The sequence below is a fragment of the Trachurus trachurus genome (genome assembly GCF_905171665.1).
Source record: "Trachurus trachurus genome assembly, chromosome: 15".
Lineage (NCBI taxonomy): Eukaryota > Metazoa > Chordata > Actinopteri > Carangiformes > Carangidae > Trachurus > Trachurus trachurus.
Window position 1 is genome coordinate 5721880 of NC_139906.1, and position 19696 is coordinate 5741575.

The following is a 19696-nucleotide window of genomic DNA, read 5'->3' on the forward strand; positions in this document are numbered from 1 at the left end:
GTTGTGGTTGTACATCGCAAGCAACTCAATCGTATTTTTCATGCTGCATTCACGTGAAATCGGGCAGACAGCAGACGGACGACAGCCGCTGCACGTAACGACATAAACAAGCCTCTATGTAAACAAGTGGTCCGTCAGCACGAGGCAAAACAATACACGTGACAATATGTTGTCATGGCGATGTCACATTGTTTATTTGACCCACGTTTTACCAGCTTTCTCTGGACTTCTGTGACTAAAATGACATCTGGTTTGAGCTTACGGGAACACTTCAGTTCTTTGATGGGGGGGGATTACTGATTAATGAAAAACATACTTTTGAATGTGAATAGATAACAGGAGAAGTTACACAAATGTCCCTTTAATAACGTTTATCACGGGGCGGCTACTCGCTCAGTTCGTATTACACCTGCAGTTTAGAGCGACCGACCACAGCCGTGTCACTGAGTTGGTTTGTTGTTTGCTTAATGGCACATTAACTGTTGTGTTTAAGGACAAGTGACTTAAGGTGGATTTATGTGTCTGTGTCAGGGTGTTAATGTGCTGTGGCCACGTAACTCTGCCAGAGTCTTGCTCCTCAAATCTGCGACTCAAGTCTTACTATTATTATTATTAGAGCCAAAGCCGGTAGTTAATTAGTCGTTTAATTGAACCACATAAAGTGATTTCTTCCTTTATTTTTTCATGTTGTTAATTGAATACATTTGGGCTGTCTGGATAACACAACCACTTTGCCGGCGTCACATTTCAACCAAGTAATTGAAAAAAATGATCCAAAGAGGAATCATTATCAAAACTGATTGTGAGTTACATCCCTACATGTTTCTCTTTCAGTAGAGATGGAAACAGTACTGTGGAGAAGATAAAAAACAGATCAATAATCGCCTCAGTTTCAGTCAAATTCATCTGTTTTGATTTATATATATATATATATATATATATATATATATATATATATATATACGTATACTATATATACGTATACTGTATATATTTCCATTGCAAACCGCTCCCCACTGTCAGTGCATTGACAGTGTCTGAAAGGATTACTGAGCTCTGCAGCTTCTTAAGGAGCTCTGCGATACATCCGTCAGATGGTGAGGTAGTGATCCGGCAATCGATGGGTTAAATCCTTCAATAAACAAAAAATCGATTCCTTGGCTCGGGGCATCAACAGCGAACTACAGGGATGATAATCAGGAGTGAAATGTGTCTAATGGAGCGTTTGTGTGATGTGTTAATGACGTTTCACTTTCTACTCTAGCTCCATAAGAGAAAGTGAGTTCCCCTACCATTAATGAAAGTCAGTAATTATTAGATGTGTTGTTTAGTTTGTAGATTTGTAGTAGAAGTTATGGTGTTTTAAAGGGATAGTTCACCCAAAATTGAAATTTCCGTCAGGCTCCTCCGTGGCTTCTCTGAGTTACAGGGGGTCTCGGCGTAGCAGTGCATGTCCATATAATGGTTGCAAATGGATACCACTTTTCTTCGTAACAAAAAGACACACCAAAAAACATCCAAATACCTCCATGCTGCTCGTATGTAATGTCCGAAAAAACCCTGGTTCGTCCAAATTTGACGAACCGGGAAGAGGAGCTTCCACTACAAAACAAGCTTGAAATATAGACTTATTTCATTTTTTTCGGGACAATTTCGCATTGCGGGGCTTCAATACAAGACAGACATTACATATGAGCAGCATGGAGGTATTTGGATGTTTTTTAGTGTGTCATTTTGTTACGAGGACAGTTGGTATCCATTTGCAACCGTTATATGGACATGCACTGCTACGCCGAGACCCCGAAACTTCTCACAGCCCTTAGTCCACATGAGGGTGAGTAGATACATTTCAATTTTGGGTGAACTATCCCTTTAACATGTGCAGTTTACTGGACGAACCCTGACTTCACCTGGTTTCTCACTCTCATCGTTGTGTTTTATTTTGAAAACTCTCCGCTGGCTCGGTGAGGTATCATCGCCGTCGGGAGACCTAGGCCGCTGCGTTGTACTGCTGCCCTCTGAATCGTCTTCCAGGCAAAGACTTGGGCTTGTATTATTTCTTCTCGTGCTTGTTATCTTTTCCCGCCCGGCGCTCCGGCATATAATGCTGCTCCGCCGTCGGCACCTCACGCTCAACAGTTTTATTGCTTCCATAAATTTTGCATGATTCACATCAGTAGCTCGCTGTCTCCCACCTCGCTCCGATACTCTGTCTCTCCCTGCTGCACTACCTGACTCGCTCTCTCTCTCTGGCTGTCTGCGGACACGCTCAATCACGCCGCCCGTGTCGTCCACAGAAGAAAAAAAAACAAAAAACGTGCAAGTCAGAGGTGGCTGTTGGGTCTTGAGGACGTTGTGGCGATCGGCCAAGAGGCTCCATCATCATCTCTTATAAGTTCAGCTCAGTTCATCCAGCGCTCGTTTCCTGATGCGGCTGCTCAGGACTTGGTGTGGTCTTTTTGTCAGGAGCAGGAAATCAAGATTAAAAGATAAAATCCTTGTCAGCGAATCGTGTTATAAGTTCACTACAAGAGAGAGATGGGATCTTAATACGAAACGTGGAGGTCTGTGGTCATATTCTGCGTTTTGCACTGTTGAATGGCCACATTTTGAAACAGAGAGACGTTAAGTTGGACACCAGATAAGTTTAAGGGAGTAAGAAATTGTTCCAGGTCCTTCAGACGTTAACCAGCTCTTTCTTTTGGAGCTACAGTTTGTAAACCGTTGAGCTATTGTATAACTGTGCACCGCTGCACTAACTACTGCACTGCATTACTCCACACATCATCAGCTCAGGTGTGGCAGTTCAACGGTTAAGAATGAAAAGTAGTAACACGTTATAATAAGTACACGCTATGAAGCATTAGTTAAGCATTAAATACTGAATTCATCATTTATATAACACATTAATACTCTGCAATACTCTACAATTAGTATGTAGTTGATAAACACAGTTAAAAATGTTTAACTCATCATTGATAAGCACTTACTGTATTTATAATGAGTATTCATGTGTTATAAATGAACAATTCAGTATTTATTAATACTTAACTAATGCTTAATAATGTGTACTTATTATAAAGTGTTACCAAAGTAGTTTAATAGCAAAGAGCTGTTTGACCACAGTGGTGAAAAGAGTCAAGATAAAACATAAACTTGGACTGACTGTGGACACATATGAATGAATGAATGTTTTCAACCCTCCAACGTGACATTAATGAAACATTACAACATGTTTGTATTTCCTAGTCCCAGACAGTTATAATAAAACATTTCCGTATGCACTATGTGGGGAAGAAGAAGAATTGAGGCTGCTGCTGCTGCTGCTGCTGCTCAGGAAAACTTATGTCTTCACACTGTCGGTAATTTTCAGCATTTGAACGAGTCAGTGATGCTGTTATTTTTAGTGAGGTGATATTTTGTGTGAGCAGAGCATATATTGTTTTCCCCTCCTCCCTCCCTCTCCTTCTCCTTCTCCTTCTCTCTCTTCCTCCCACTCTCTGTCTCTATCTGGTGTCCTCGGCTCGGAGGTGTTGATGTACACTCTCTGAGCAGGGTGCGACAGCGGGAGTCCTTTGTAAATCTGTGTTCAGTGCAGGAGCTATAGAGACGTTGAGTGCTGTCTCTGCAAGAAACTGGCAACACAGCAGCATCAACCAGAGACTGGGAACGGCAGGGCATCAGTGTATGTGTGTGTGTGTGTTTGTGTGTGTTGGTGTGTTTGTGTTAGTGTTAGAGTGAGATGGATCACACAGAGCCAGCTGTTGTTGAGCTTCAGCAGCGGTAGAGTAGCAGAGGAGAGAAGCTGCCTGCAGAGTCGCACCATTCAGTCTTCTCTGTAGAGAGACGCTGCCAAGCCCTCTCTCACCTGTTGTCCTTAGCGTGTGTTGTGTTGTTGAGTTGTGTTGTGTTGTGTGCTTTTAAACATGCACATGTATGTGGACGTGTTGTACCTGTGGAGCCCCTGTGGTGGAATTGCAAAGTACCCAGCATCCTTAGCGCCATCCATCCATCCAGTCATCTTCCCTCCAGGCAGCAGCTCTATTTCTGGGCGTCTAACTGGTCAACATATGGACTCGTAGACAAAACCAACAAAACACAAACCCGCCAACACACAAAGCCACACAAATGTGATTTTAAACAGCTTTTGAATCCCTTTTTGATCTCCAGTAACGCAGATACAGTAGTGTTTCTTCAGCTGTGACTCACGTCTCATCGAGAATAAGCTGCTTTATTTATGTCTTATAATGAAACAGACATTAAACACACATTTTAGAAGACAGCTTGTATCCTATGGAGTTCAACAAACAGGCACGCAGAGTGTAGCAAAATATTTTATCCTGTGCTGCTCTCAAATCAGGAGGAGCTGATGAGGCTATATAATAGTTCTCTACCAGGAAGAGGAGTTAAAGTACCGGTATGTTCAGTGAGCACATTTTCAGTTTCCTTAAAACTCACCTGAATGTTTTTTCACTTTAATTGTTATATATTTTGTTTAATATTTATTGGTTTACACATGTACAGATAATGCAGATTCACATTCACATAGACAGTAAAATATGTGACGGAGAGTTGCATAAAAACCTCAGAGGGGATTAAACTGGGTAAAGATTACATCCCATTAATCCTTTAAAACAAAAAAAAAAGATGAAAAAAGAGTTATTTATTATTGTTAATTGATTATTCTTGCCATCACTCCCCACAAAGAAAAATCCAGATCCTGAATTGTTTCAAAACTGCAGCTTGTGCGTCCGTCAACATTCAAGATAAGCAGACACATTGAATTTGACAAGTGTTTTCTACCTTATATTCTTACATATAACATTTATTTGTCTTTGTAAGTTTATAGCTCTCTCTCTCTCTCTCACTGAAAATCTGCTGTAAGTCAGCTTCATTGTCATGACACTGTGAGGTATTAGGACGCAAATCCTGTGCAGACAGAAACTGACAGTGCAGGTAAAATGATAGAAACTTTGAAACTTCCACATTGACGGGTCGACAGTTCACTGACCAGATTCTGCTGAGGGAGGGAAACTGTATTCACCGGCTCTTTGATGTCACACAGACATGAAAATCATTTTATCTCTTTGTATGCAAATATGTGCAAGTGTGTGTGTGTGTGTGTGTGTGTGTGTGTGTGTGTGTTCCCATGTATTTTACCTCTTACATCTGCCCCCTTTTTGCCCTCAACTTCCCTCCACTGCCCCTCATTAAAAGCAGCAAAAGGGCCTGTCCTCTCTTATCTCAGCAAACTGCCCCGTACCAGGAGCCACACAAAGGAAAAGCAGGAGTCAGCTGAAGGTGGAAGGTGACATTGATGATGATGATGATGATGATGATGATTAAGAAAATATTCCCAGAGATGAGTGTGTGATTGATCATATTTTTTGGGGGGAGGGCAGCAGTGTATATAATGGTGCAATGGAGAGATGCTGCGTAAGAAAAATGTGATATTTTTAATGTGTTGTAGTTGATTAAATTGGAAGTCATTTTGATTCCTGCAGCAATTTAGCTTCCTGTAGAATCCCTCATAATTAGGTTTGTGTTAAAGTTCCTGTCTCTTATTTAATTAGCCGCATTGTTCTCACCTTGTGAGTCAGTGGGAAATGTTCCCGGAGACGTTCTGCTGCAGCCGGAGCTACAGTAACACAGAGGAGGCTTTAGTGCTTTACTGTTTATCATCAGGTAAAAGATTAAACCGTTCAACATTCAGTCATGAAACTTTGCACATGTGTAGTTGAGATAAAAAATTAAGGCCTAATATAAAGATGGGCTTGTCCATCCCATGACCTGAGTACTCATGTGGTAATGTGCTAATAAATACTAGGTATTCATGAGTCAGAACAGTTGTTTTTTAGGTTTTCATTGGTCTGACTGGAGCCTGTGCTTCTGTTTGCTACACACTTTGTCAACCCTTAGTTTTATTTATTTATTTATTTATTGAATATTCCCAACATGATAACCTGAAGCAGAATAATGGCAGAGTTTATCCAGCTGCACTGTAGTGTTTGCAACTGACTGTGGTAAAACAAATAGTTTCTGCAGTGATTAAGAGCAAATATTGGCAACATGATGATTTTATATAATATTCAGGATTAGATTAGATTTGAGAGTTATTAAAGGATTTGGTCTTGAATTTAATGGCCATTAATAACAATTTGACAACATTTTACAGGTTACAAAGTCATTATAGGATTTTATATTCCAATTTATTTCCCCTGTTGATGACAAACACTCTCATCCTGTGTCATAAATGTTTTTTTTTTCTTTCTATGAACTCAAACTCCCCCCCAAAAAAGAAAAAAAAAGAAAGAAAAAATTAATTTGTGCCTAAAAAATGATTGAACATAAACTAGAATGACTGAACGTGTACATTGTGTTTGGTGAGTGGGTTGTGGTTTTGGTGCTAACACCAGTGCAGGCTGCTGCTGCTGCTGCTGCTGCTCTTTGACGATCAATAAATAGAGAAAACAAGCGAACGAAGCACAGACGTTCGTTAATTAGTGCCATCATCCCTGTGTAAGAGTGTGTGGGTAATAGTACTGCAGGAAGTATCATTGTAATACAGATGTGCACTCACACATGTCGGTCACCACTACCAGCACATGGACACACACACACTTTCACACATCCTATATGATTTCCATATATACCCTGACCTGCAGGCCTATCAACACATCTGCTGGGTGTTAGTAGGTATTTTCAGCAAAACTAATAGGAGTTTCAACACTGTTGACAACACGGCTGTCTTGTTATATAGGCTTTCTGACCTAGAATTAAAATTACACACACAAAAAAAACTCTCCAGCAGGTCCAAACATGCACAAAGATCTCTGCAGCTCCACAGCAGAAAATGCATCACGTAACATGAAATAAAGAGAAAAATGAGGCAGGATTACGAATAGAAACAAACACAATGTAGTTTTCTTAATTACCCTGAAGCACTTAGTGGTTCACAATCAACATCTAATAGTGCATGAGTATTTTTTTTTTTTACACATATTTGTTTATTTTAGATTTTAAAAAATACAAGTTAATGATGTGTATACAAGGTCAGTGCCACTGCTGCAGTTTGCCACACAACAAGGCCTCTTCTAAGAAGTCATGTTAAAAATAACAGAGAGTTTGACTTGAACATGAGCAACATGCATCAAGACAGAGGCTGCACTGTGATCGTGACAAGACAAGGTGGTTTGGTCAAGCAGGGGCTCGGAAATCTTTCCTCAAACGTGCGTTTTATTGTATTTTCATTTGATGAATTCTTTGTTTGCCAACTTTTTATGTGCCGAATAGTTTTAAAGAGAAATGATAAAAGAAAATGGAACAATTGAAAAATCTTGCAAGCCATGGTTCCCCTGGTTGTCACAGTAAAAACAGTTTTGTCTAATTCCTGTATTCTTTTTTTATCAATGGTGTGAACTTGCTATTTTTATTTCAGAGCCAAGGAGACGCAGTTCACGTTTCCTCTACACACATTTTCCATTATTATTGTGTTCAGAGGTTTATGAATGGATGGCTTCTTTAGCCTAGCTTAGCTTAGCTTAGCTTGTTAGCCTGTTTTCATTAGAGTTAGTTGAAATATACAATAAAGGAAAGAAACGGCATCAGTGGAGACACACAAACACACAGACACACACTGAGGAATAAGACAGAGCTGAGTGTAGAAACAGATAGCAGGCTCAGGGAGGATTGTTCTCTAATGTTTCCTCACTGACTTATTTCCTCATCTCTGCCTATCTCTGACTCACTCAGACTGACACACATAGACAAATACACACATCCATTCACACACACAGCAACAGACCAGTTCCCACCTAGACACACACACTCAAACACACTCTGACAACAACATGCAGAAGCAGTGGAGTGAGAAATTGTGCTCTCTTCAGGGGGCTTGAACGAGTCATGGGAAATATGATTTATATCAAATCAGCCCTTTTTTGCTAAGAGATCAGGTTTCTTTTTATTGTGGCTTATTTCTGTGTTGTCAGCAAGTGCGGTGCGTTGATGTGCTTTCTCCTCCGTCCATTTCATTCATTCATTCACCCTTCTCTCTCCTTTTTATGATTCCCCCGCTCCTTTCATCCTTCACCTCCAGTTCTCGCAGAATTGAGTTCACTTCCTCTGGGCGCTTTAATGTGATTGTGTCTGCGGAGTGGACCGGTTGGATAGTCAGTCAGGTGCTTCTTTCACTTTAAGAATCTCCATGTTTTGGTTAGAGTGCCGTATTCAGTTTGACTCAGCATCACTGGGCTTTATGTGCTTCATGACATCTTGTTTGACCTGTCATCCTTCTTATACTCTGATGGATAGAGGGAGAGAGAGAGAGAGATAACTGAGGATATGACCACTTGTGATCAGTAATAATAAGGCCTGTCATAATTATTATACAGTTCATAATTACCTCATCGCAATTATTTGAACTGACGCAATCATTTTGCATAATCCTGAATTTGTTTCCATTCATCTGTATAAAAAAAAAAAGCTGAATGAAACTAACTTGTTGTTTTACACTGGTCCTCTTTTAATAATGACATCATGAGTGGAGCGCCACGCACGGTTTATTATCTCAATGCGCTTAGTTTCTAATATTCTGTGACCACATTTCAATGAATGAACATCTATTGACATTAGCATCATGATTTAGTTGCACAGCCAATAAATGGCTTTTCTTCTTGACAAGGTGTATTTGTATAATTAAACTTTTTGTGTATTTTTTAGGATGCCCATTAGCCATTGCTTCACTATAGGAGCAATGGCTATTCTTAAAACATACATAAACACGTGAAAAAACAAACTAAAACCACACAACAATTATCAAGATATCTAAAGAAAAAGTTGAATAACTTAAAGATTTGCAAATGCACAACACAATACTATGTTTAAGCTGATACTATAATAGTAGCATGATTGATCAGAAAAAAGTGAATCAAACTCGTTCACCACATTTGTATGGTTATTAATTGTCAACTAAAATGTCATGATTGTGACTGAGCTAATAATAATAATGGTGATAGTACACGACCAAGTTGCAACAGCAATAACATTATTAATGTTAATTGTTTTTCTTTCTTATTAATGGAAGTAACTGACAACAGCGAATAGCAGTAATTGATATTCCCATTAATTATAGTAGAGTTAAGAGGCAGCAGGACCCAGTTCAAATCTTTGAAAAGTGCAGCGTCATGTTTGGGCTCTTCAGACAGATTCAGCTGAGCCGTTAGCTGTTGGCTTGTTAGTTATTGCATCAGAGATGTGAGTGTGTTTAGCTTTAGTTTCTCGATTCAATTTAGAGTTGGGAGCAGCAGTCGTATCATTTCTGTAAAGAGATGAAATGCTACAGCAGATTTCTTATCTCCTCTTCCCCATCAGAGGGAGCGGAGCGGGGAGCCGGTCTGTGCTCAGACTCTCTGCTGGAAGCAGGATCCTGCTCATTGCTCAGGGGATTACAGTGGTTTCATGTTAGTTTGAAGCGAGGCGGGGGTGGAGGGGAGAGTTGGTGCAGTCCTGTGTCACTCAGATCTGAGATAATTTAGCTTGTTGTCACCAAATGACGGGTTTAGATGAGGACTGTGCTATGTCTAGCTCCTCCAGTGTCCTCATTTAACCTGTGTTTTGGTTTTGTTACGTTACAGTGAGGCGGTGAGAGCTGAGAGCCTCGTTATCCACTGTCTTGAATTCTTCTTCTCAGGCTCGGTGCCTTTTCTTTCCACCGTCTCTTTTCTCTCACCCTCCCTATCTCTCTCTCTCTCTCTCTTTCTTTCTCTGTCTCTTAGATTCTCAGTCTTTCTTCAAGAGCCATCGGCAAAATCTGTTACAAGCGCATGCACGTGTGTTTCTACAAGCCGTGTCCTTTGTACGCCTTTGTTGACTGTCTACTGAATCAATATTGTATGAACAGCAGGGTGACCCGAGCCCGCGCTAAACACACCTGTGATTTGTCTATTATCTCGAGTCTAAAAGCCAACCTTTTGTTAAGGCTGTGTTATCACTAAAAAAAAAACCCTTTACAGTTCAGTTTTTTCTTTCTTTCTGTCTTTGTGACAGGTCAATGTAATTTCAAGAAATAGATTGGAATTGTATTCTGTTATTGATGCCACATCTGCTGGCAGCGGCCCTGTTATTCAAGTTGAAGAACATCCAAGAGCATCCATTCAGCCCCACTGAGCAATCGTGTTGTTCTTTTACACTCTGTGTGCGTGTGTATAAGTGTGTGTGTGTGCTCCAAAATGTAAATATTTAAAGCAGTGTTTATGTCTGCTACCTTGTTTTTGTTCCGTGTAAGCAATCAGATCATGCAGGGGAGCAGAGGAGGCCGTCTCCCTCTCATTATCTGTCGGCGCCTTGGCTTTACCTTGACCCCGACACACCGCCGTCTTATTACACAGGTCGCTCTCTGTGTTGGAATAAGAAGCAGGGCACAAAGTCAATTCAGTTGAGGAGGGACACAGGAAAGTGTGGCCTTGTATGGCGGTGAACATGAACACACAGATGCACACACACACACACAGGGATGCAGAGAGAGTTCCTGTTTGTCTCTGCCATTAGTTTCCCCATGCAGAAGTGATTCAGCGTCTAAATTACAGGCTGGCTCCATGTGAATCATTCAGCTACATCATGGTCTGCTTTTACATCACTAAACGATTAAAAAGATTAGAGTCGTCGATTGCTGCCATATCCGCGGCTCTAATCAGAAGCAGACTACCAGACTGAGAGACCAGCAGACTAATAACTGACCCGCAAAAGACACATTTCACCATTCAGGATGTTTTTCCTTATACAACGCCCCTTTCGTCTACTTTGAACAAAGTGAGATTTATCTTTCATGATATTTCTAGAACAGCTCGTCAGCTAATAGGAACAATATGACCAGTTTTTCTTTTCTGATGTTTAGGCCATTCAGTTTAGTTTCCTCTTTTCTCTGTATTTTTGGACCTTATTCAACACGCTGATTATTTTTTTGCTGTCTGTTGCAACTCACCAGTTGCACGGCTTAAGATATTCAGCTTGTCCTAAGGGCGGCCCGGAGGACTGAAGGTGAAAACAACTTCAAAATAGTGGAAGATTAAGCAGCTAAAGAGCCAGATATCGCCCTCTGGGGGGTAAAAGACCAAAACCAGAGCTAAAAGCGAGTGACACTTGGATTTACATTGGATCAGGCAGGAGAAACACAAACCATAAGGAAGATATCAAGAGCTCCCAAGTGGTAGGAATAAAACTGCAAGCTTAAAGGACATTTACAGCATCATTAAAATCAAAAGTGTTTATTTTCTTGGGTGCATCCACATGGAGAAGTCATAAGAAACCAAGACTTTGTCCCATGGTGATTGTGAATTTTCCCAACTAATCAGAGAGTTTAGACAGTTGGACTGACTAACTACTAATTAACCTTGAACCCATTCATTTCAAGGAACTGGTGCAATACTTTCAAGTTTTTGAAAACCTGTTTTATGGAAAGAGTGGGAGTTGATCATCTGAGGTCACTGGAGTCAGATCAAGTTTGTTATTTTAGTACCAAATGTCCTCTTTCAGTATTTCCTGCCTGTATAAATCATGTTGTCCAGATACAACTTATATGTTATGTTGGTGATGCTGCTTTTGGTGGATAAGGTAAAAGTGCATCAAGTTCTGTTTTGTCAAAAAAAAAAAAAAACAAGAAAGAAGAAAACATTTCAATCAGGAACTTAACACCTGAGTGTTGGAGTGAGAGCGGCTGAGCAGTGGTTGTTTTTCTCAGAAAACGATGACTGATTTGCCCTTTTCTTATGTTCTGCTCTTTCAATCTCTCTCTTGTTGCTCCTTCCTCTTGTCCTCTCTTCATCCCTCTCTGCTTCACTCCTCTTAAGATACCGTTGTCTGCTCTAAATTGCCACCATGTTTCAACCCACCAAGACTTTCTGCTTCAATAATTCAAATATTTATAAACCTAACACATCTCTCGCTCTCTCTCTCTCTGTCTTCCCATCCCCTCTTTAACCTTTGTCTTTGCAGCATGTAAGTGTAACAGCCATGCCAACGTGTGCCATGTCAACACGGGGAAGTGTTTCTGCACCACCAAGGGCATCAAGGGCGACCAGTGTCAGCTGTGAGTACACGATCACATTTACTACGATTACACGCCTCTCCTGCTGGCCTGTCACTCATTAGGTGATCCCATTACTTTAAGGACGGTGGATCTGGGATGTTTTATTTTGTGCCTAATGCATGGTGGAGGTGAAAAAGACAGACAAAACAAATCTGAAGAGGCTTTAAGGTGTTTTTTTACAACCTAATTTTGAATTTTGTAGGGGTTGCTATGAAGCCACAGCCATGCACAAAATCCATGAACATGTGCATTTTCACCTCATCTGATGCATGTGCACCGTTTTGTGAGTTTTCAGGCACTTTTAGCTCTTAAGAAAAATAATTTATATTTCTTAAAGGGAGGAGGAGTAGGTTCGTTACCTTTAATTGTCCATACAAGCTATTTTTAGAACGGCAGAGCAGAGCCGTGAGCTGCTCAGAGCTACGCTACAGAGGCTGTACAGTCTTTTTACCAATAAAGCCGTGCACGTTTAAGTTCCTGTGTGTGTGGGTGTGGAACTCTTCCGGACGCGTATCCACAAACCAATGTCCATTCACGTGAGGTCGTTTGCATAATAATAATAATTTATTTACACACAAAGTCCAGGTAAGCACAGGATTGCTGCTCTCAGGTAAGTGTAATTCACACTGTTAAACACTCAATCACGGTAACTCACTCTGCGTGTCCTATACACGGTCTTACACGTATTTCCCAGCTTAACACGGTGACACGGGCTTGACACGGTCTTGACACGGTCAGAAAACTTTGTGCTCTCCTCCTCACACACACACCGGAGGCCAATTACACCCTCACCTATATCACCTTCACCCAACACAATACCCCCCCTGGTGGTCAAACAGAGAACAGGCAAAATGGCTCCTACAGAGGCTAATGGGATTTCTTGGTTTCCCTCGTCAAATACACAATCCAACAACTCCAAAATGCTCTGGTGGACAAGTTGTGACCTGCACATTCACCACGCTATGAGATAATAACAGACTGCTTGCCGAAAAACTGTCCCTGAAGGCAACGCGCATCAGCTGTTTTGCATGAATTTACCTTTAAAACAACTCTGTCTGGTCACGTTCTGTTATTATCTCATAGCGTGGTGAATGTGCAGGTCGCAACTTGTCCACCAGAGCATTTTGGAGTTGTTGGATTGTGTATTTGACGAGGGAAACCAAGAAATCCCATTAGCCTCTGTAGCATAGCTCTGAGCAGCTCGTGGCTCTGCTCCGCCGTTCTAAAAATAGCTTGCACCGACAATTAAAGGTAACGAACCTACTCCTAAAACTATAGGGATTATGGCAATGGGCCAATTTGCCAAAATGTTGAACTATCCGTTTAAGAATAATATTGAACAGTTAGAAGAGGCACTTTGCTCCGTCTTTGCGTGAATCCTAATGAAGAGAGCTGTACTCGATCTCCCTCTTCGACTGAACCAAATGTTTTGACAACAATCAGCACACACCTCATGGAGCTGGCTACACAACGATGTCCCAACATGGCAACTCTGTCAGAAAATACTTTGGCTCCACACTGAATGCCTTTAAGCAGCTGTTATTCTGATTGTAGGTTAAACAGCTTTTGGTTGCCAGAAAGATACAACGATGAACAAATGTTTATCTGCGCACAGCAATTGTGTGTGTGTGTGTGTGTGTGTATGTGTGTGTGTTTTCCCTCAACTGTGCCAGACATGACCACTGCAGCACTACAATATCCTAAATGGCTTGGCGGAGCAACGCACCATGGAGACAGACTGAAAATTGCTGCATCGATAAATCTAGCAGGCGAGGCTAGAAAGCAGACAGAGTACATTAGTGTGTGTGTGTGTGTGTGTGTGTGTGTTAGAGAGAGTGCATGTGTGTTTGTGTGTGTGTGTGTGTGTGCCATGTCAAACAAAAGCAACGTAAGAAGAAACTGAAGCACCATTTGTTGTCTCTAGACAAACTGAGACTGTTTCATAGTTTATTGATTATAGATACATGAACATGTGAAGAGAAAATGTTTCATAATCTTCTTGTTGCTGCTCCTGTTGTGTGACAGCAGCGTTCTTATGATCCAGTCTGTGTGTTAGATGGTTTAAGGTAGTTTAAGGTGGTTTAAGGTGGAGTAAGGTAGTTTAAGGTGGTTTAAGGTGGAGTAAGGTTGGTCTAATGTGTCTTATTCAGTTTATTTTCCACATCTTGCACTAACAGCTGCTGTGTTTACTATTCCCACACATATGCTCAAGAACTCACACGCTAAGCTAAAACGGAGATAAAACAGCAACTGCCAATTCGCCAAAGGTGGGAAAATAATTATCCGTGTGCAAGATGGCACTAATGCCAAGTTAATGGTACATCAAACACTATTTACTGTTATTACCATCGTAGCATCTCTGAGCACCAAGCATGTCTACAACCACATTTTATTCTTTTATTCTCAAGTGAACAGACTGTTTGTAAAATCACAAACTTCTGCCTTTGTTGATGCTTTTAAAGTGAAACTGCAAAAAAAAAAAAACACATTTACCAGCACACAAACAAACATTTAGAGGAAAGTAGCAGGCTTTATTGTTGAGCATATGTGTAAAGTATAAAATCCACATTGTTCTATATATATTTATTTATTTATTTATCCCTTCGCTTCAGCTTTGACCTTCACCACTAGCTAACCTCGACGTGACCTTTGAACGATCCCAGACTGCGGCTCAGCTCCTCTCGGTGACATGAGTCAGACGGAGGCCGAGCCAACCTGCCCCTCACCCCCGCCCTCCACATGTTCACTGTCGCCTCTAATCAGTGTGATTCTGCTCTCAGCGTAGTCGGACGTCGTATCACACACAAACACATGCATCATCACCACACATGGCTATAAATACCTCCGTAAGATTACTAACACACTCTTTACTATTCCACCTTAAAGTGTGCCCAAATTAAAATGTACTTATTATATGACAGTATTTTATCATGAGAGTCTTGGTATCTTCAGATTAAATCTGTTCAGGATTTGTCAAATTACATCCATAACAATTTTAGAGCATTAACAAAAACTAAAGGCACTGAGAGTAAAAGAAAATATATACATGTTTCATCATTTAAACAAAAAATGTGTTGTTGTTGTTGTTGTTAGTGTCTTGTTTTTTCTCTGTTGGAAAAACTACTGAGCAAGTCTCAGGATAAAGACCAGCCATTGTCTCACAAGAAAAATGTAGACGTAGAAATTGCTGTGAGAATAATTAAAACAGAAACATGAACCACCACCAACTAGGGCTGCTACAGTACAAATGATTATTTTGATAATCGATGAGGTTTGGAGAACAGTCATCAAAATGCTTTAGGAGTTCCAGGGATTTCCATATAATGGCGGTGGATAGAGCTCACTTTTGAATCGTCCAAAACACACACTATGAAACATCCAGATACCTCCATACTGCTCATCTGTACTGACCCAAGTGTCCTTAAGCCGCCACATGAAAAAGTCGAGATTTGCTGCGAGATCATAGTTCATTCAACTTTTAATGAACTATGCAGCTTGTGGCAGCATTTCTGACATTTTTTAATGTGATAATGCATGTGCATCAAGGACAGAAAGGCAGACAGGGCATCGGAAGGTACAGTACAACGGCAGTTTTGAAAAAAAAAAAAAAAAACAAAGCTTCAAAAAATAAACGATGTCGACCATTAAATTATTTGTCGATGATTTTGATAGTCGACATAATCGTGACTAGTCGACTAATCTTGGCAGCCCTACTACCAAAAACTTCTGTGTCAACTAACAGGATGTCAGCGGGACCGGATATATAAAATAACAACACGTCCCCTGACAGAAATCAAGTGAAGGGAAACACAAAGGCATAAAATTATCATGCTACTAACATATTGTCAGGTCCTGAACAAAACCCAGCTGCAGATGAGCACGGCTGAATTGAATTGAGTCGGCCGTGCAGCCTCACTTCACTTCTCCTGTTCACTTGGCATTTGTGTCAGGTTTTTGAGTGTAATGTTTCTTTTCAGCGCACACACACAAAAATACACAAACACATATCGCATTATTCTGGTAGCAACTCCACAGAGGCTGAAAGCAGAGAGGTAACATTTGTGCATCTCTAAGCCCAGTGTGCTGCAGTCGCTCTCACCTTTTATTTGCTCCGACTCCCTCTCTCGCTTTCTCTCTTTCTAAATGTCTCTCTGTCACAGCACAGTTGTTTATTTTGGCTGAGTCACTCCAAAAATGGTGTGTAGCGCAGAGGGCCATTTGTTTGTCGCTTTGATTATGAACAAGCAATCTCTCCCGGGGGGGCTGGGGCGAGTGGTAATGCCCTCAGGCCTGCGGCAGGTGTGTGGATGCATATTTGTGTGTTAAAAGTCACAAATGCTCCGAGTCAGAAATAATGGGGCCATTAGGTAAAGCAGGTGTTTTGTTTCTCTGTGTGTGTGTGTGTGTGTCATCTTGTGTGTCTCCTTTTGTCTTTTCCCCTCCTCACCGTGTGTTTGTTCTGCTTCTGTTCTTTGACGACCATCATCAGGACCTATACACACTGTGTACGAGCTCCCACAAGAGCACAAAGTCTTCCAAGTTTCCACGGCTGAATATAAAGTAGAATCCCTTCTTGGTGCTTTTACTTTCCTGTGAACTACCACTACCACTCCCCCCCCACCCCGTCCCCTCCGTCATCCCTCCATCTCTCTACTTCTTTTGGTCCAAAACCGAGCCGAGCTGAGGACTGACACATCTCAGCGCCTGTTTGAGCTCTTTTGCTACAGTAACAAGTCTCTCCATCACCGCCCTGACAACGCTTTGTGTTACTTCTGACTGCACTGCTCATGGAGAAAAAAAAAAATATATGAAAAAAACTTGTGCGCCTGAATGCATATTGTGTTTTTTGTGACAACCTGCAAGCGTGAGTTGTCAGTGCAAGTCCTCAGCGCCAGTCTTAGCTCAGTTAGCTGTGGCAGGACTGCATATTTTAACAGAGGTTTTCAGTGCAATGATGCTGCTGGTCTGAACCCATCAGCCAAATGGCTCCAATGTTAGAGCCCAGATGTAGATGCAACCTATATGTAGAAGCGTACAGTACCTGCAACAGGCGTAGACAAGAGGTCAACCGATTATCGGCATTGATATTATTGGCTGATGTTCTGCATTTTTACCAATAACCAATAACCAATGAAATAAAACATTGTCTCTCACTACTCTTGGCTGTGTAACAACGTCCCGTCCACTGAACCAAGATTTGTGATGGAGTTTGAGTTACTCTACAAAAATTAAAGGTTTTTTATCACAGATTTTCACAGTGTAAAAAACAAACGCTATACTACTGTATATTAGGGCTGTCAATCTTCCCCGCAAATCAGATTCAAATTGCTAATGCTTCTTATGTTAAATATTCAAATTATATTCAAATTTTTAATGTGTGTGTTGTAGAGGTCGACCGATAGTGGGTTTTTAAAGGCCGATATAATAACGATAGTTTGGAGCAGGAAAAAGCCGATAGCCGATTAATTGGCCGATACCCCCCCCCCCCTGAAAAAATTCAACACTGTTGGAAATTCACAATCTCTGACTTTATTAGCAGCAACTGCTTTACTGAACAGCTAATAAATATCCAAATGTATAAAATCGCAAAGTGAACATCAAACTCAAAGTACTAAATACCAAAATAAATATATAAATCTTGAACTGGATATAAAAGTAATAAATACCGAAATAAATAAATCTGCATAACTGAACATCAGTCTCAATGTAATAAACACCTAAATGGATATACTGAACATCAGTCTCAATGTAATAATAAACACCTAAATGGATATACTGAACATCAGTCTAAACACCTGTTCTTTAGCACTACTAAAGAATGGTTTGTTTTTTTTAATTAGGCTATTTTTTTTAAAAGAATAAATTCGGAATTCATTTCCAAATATAGCCTAGCTAACCCACTGCAGCAACAGTAAAGTTTCCAACAGCAAAGTCACTATAACCTCCATAATATCTGGGGGGGAAAAATCGAGGGGGGGGGCTGGTTTGTCTCAGCCAGCGGCTAAAGTTTACAAGAAATTGCCAATTTTTAAGATTCATGGCAAACTAAGATGAACAGACTACACAGAGACAGCTTTCTTTTAGCGTGTTTTTAACGAGCTGTTAATTGTTAAGCACGTGTGGTTGCGTAAAACTTGCGGTGGAAATGTCGCTGTTTATGCTGAAATATGATGCACGTTTATGCTTGTTGAACAGGTGGTACTTATTGCCTCCACCAAGGAGGTTATGTCTGTTCACTTTCAACTTAAATACACTTACAGTGACGCGTGTCGTCGTCTCCACCTCCTTCTCCTCTCTCCCTCTCTCTGCTGCCGCTGCGCTGCTCACGCACCGTCTCTCTCTCTCTCCCCCCCTCCCTGTCTCTCTCTCCCCCCCCTCCCTCCCTCCCCCATGCGCGCTGTGTGTGCAGAGCAGCCCCGCCCCTCAGTGATCAGAGAGACAGAGAGCAGCAGGCCATGGAAGGAGCAGTTCACGGCGCTGCGGGGAAAAAAAAAACAAAAAAAAAAACAGCCATCGGCCACTATCGGGGCCATTTTCCGTTAATTACGATAGTTTGTAAAACGTCCTATCGGGGCCGATTAATCCGCCAAACCGATGAATCGGTCGACCTCTAGTGTGTTGTTGTTTTTTTATTAGCTCATTATATCCACCTATACCAACTTATTACGTCCCACGTCCACTAAAGGGCATTCCAACCAAATCTGTTATGTAACATTTGCAACACAATATTATATAGTAGTGATGCAACGGATCACAGTTGATCCGTGATCGGCACATAAGTGGTCCGCAGATCGATCGATAAAAATAAAAAAATAAAAAATGTGCGTGTAGTGTGGGAACACGGACAACGGACAATTAAAAAAACTCTGCTCCTAAATTTGAAGCTGCAGCTCTACATCATGCACAACAACTAAATTGTTTGTTTTATCAACATGTTTAATACCCCGAACTTCACGACGCCCTACGTTAATTTGCGTCATTGCGGAAGGCACACCCTCAAACGTCAGTTTTTACCTTTGAATGTTGTCATTTTGATAATAATTCAAATTCTGTTTGAATAGCGAAGTTCGATCTGACAGGCCTATACTATATTCTGTGTGTTATTGTAAATATTGACACCAAAATTTTAATTTTTTATTATGAAAATTGCTTCTAAATTTAGATTATCGGCTTCCTTGACTACTAATAATCTGTATCGGCCCTGAAGAAAAAAAACACATATCAGTCGATTCCTATAGTGTGGACATTTTATCTCAGTGTAACATACTGTAACTTCTGCGACAAATATCCCTCAGGGCTCAAAGGTCTTTTAAACACCACAACTCAGAAATGTATAAGGAGTTCCTTTTAAATTTGGCACAAATGTTTCGATCTTGTGAACATGATGCAAACATGTCAAGTCATTTTCAGTACAGCTTACGTTTTTTTTTGTTTTTTTTAAGTTTCTCCTTTTTTCTAGAATTTGATTCATGCCTTTCCCGTCTCAGATCAATGCACATTTACACTGAACTCTGGTACCAGTCGTTCCAGAGACAGTTTCTCCGTGGACCGCTGTGTTGGACAGCCCGTTAACACGCTTCATTAGAGTGAACGTGACTCTTCAGAGCTGAA

The 19696-nt window shown here is 40.9% G+C and overlaps 1 protein-coding gene across 1 annotated transcript in view; it reads left to right on the forward strand.

Moving 5' to 3' along the window:
- atrnl1a (attractin-like 1a) overlaps positions 1 to 19696 on the forward strand; it is a gene marked incomplete at its 5' end in the record, with an annotated part of 302603 nt that overhangs the window by 115728 nt on the left and 167179 nt on the right. The window contains one exon of the mRNA XM_083988807.1: positions 11992 to 12085. Within this exon, the coding sequence (XP_083844933.1) occupies positions 11992 to 12085 (94 nt within the window). The remainder of the gene's footprint in view (positions 1 to 11991; positions 12086 to 19696) is intronic.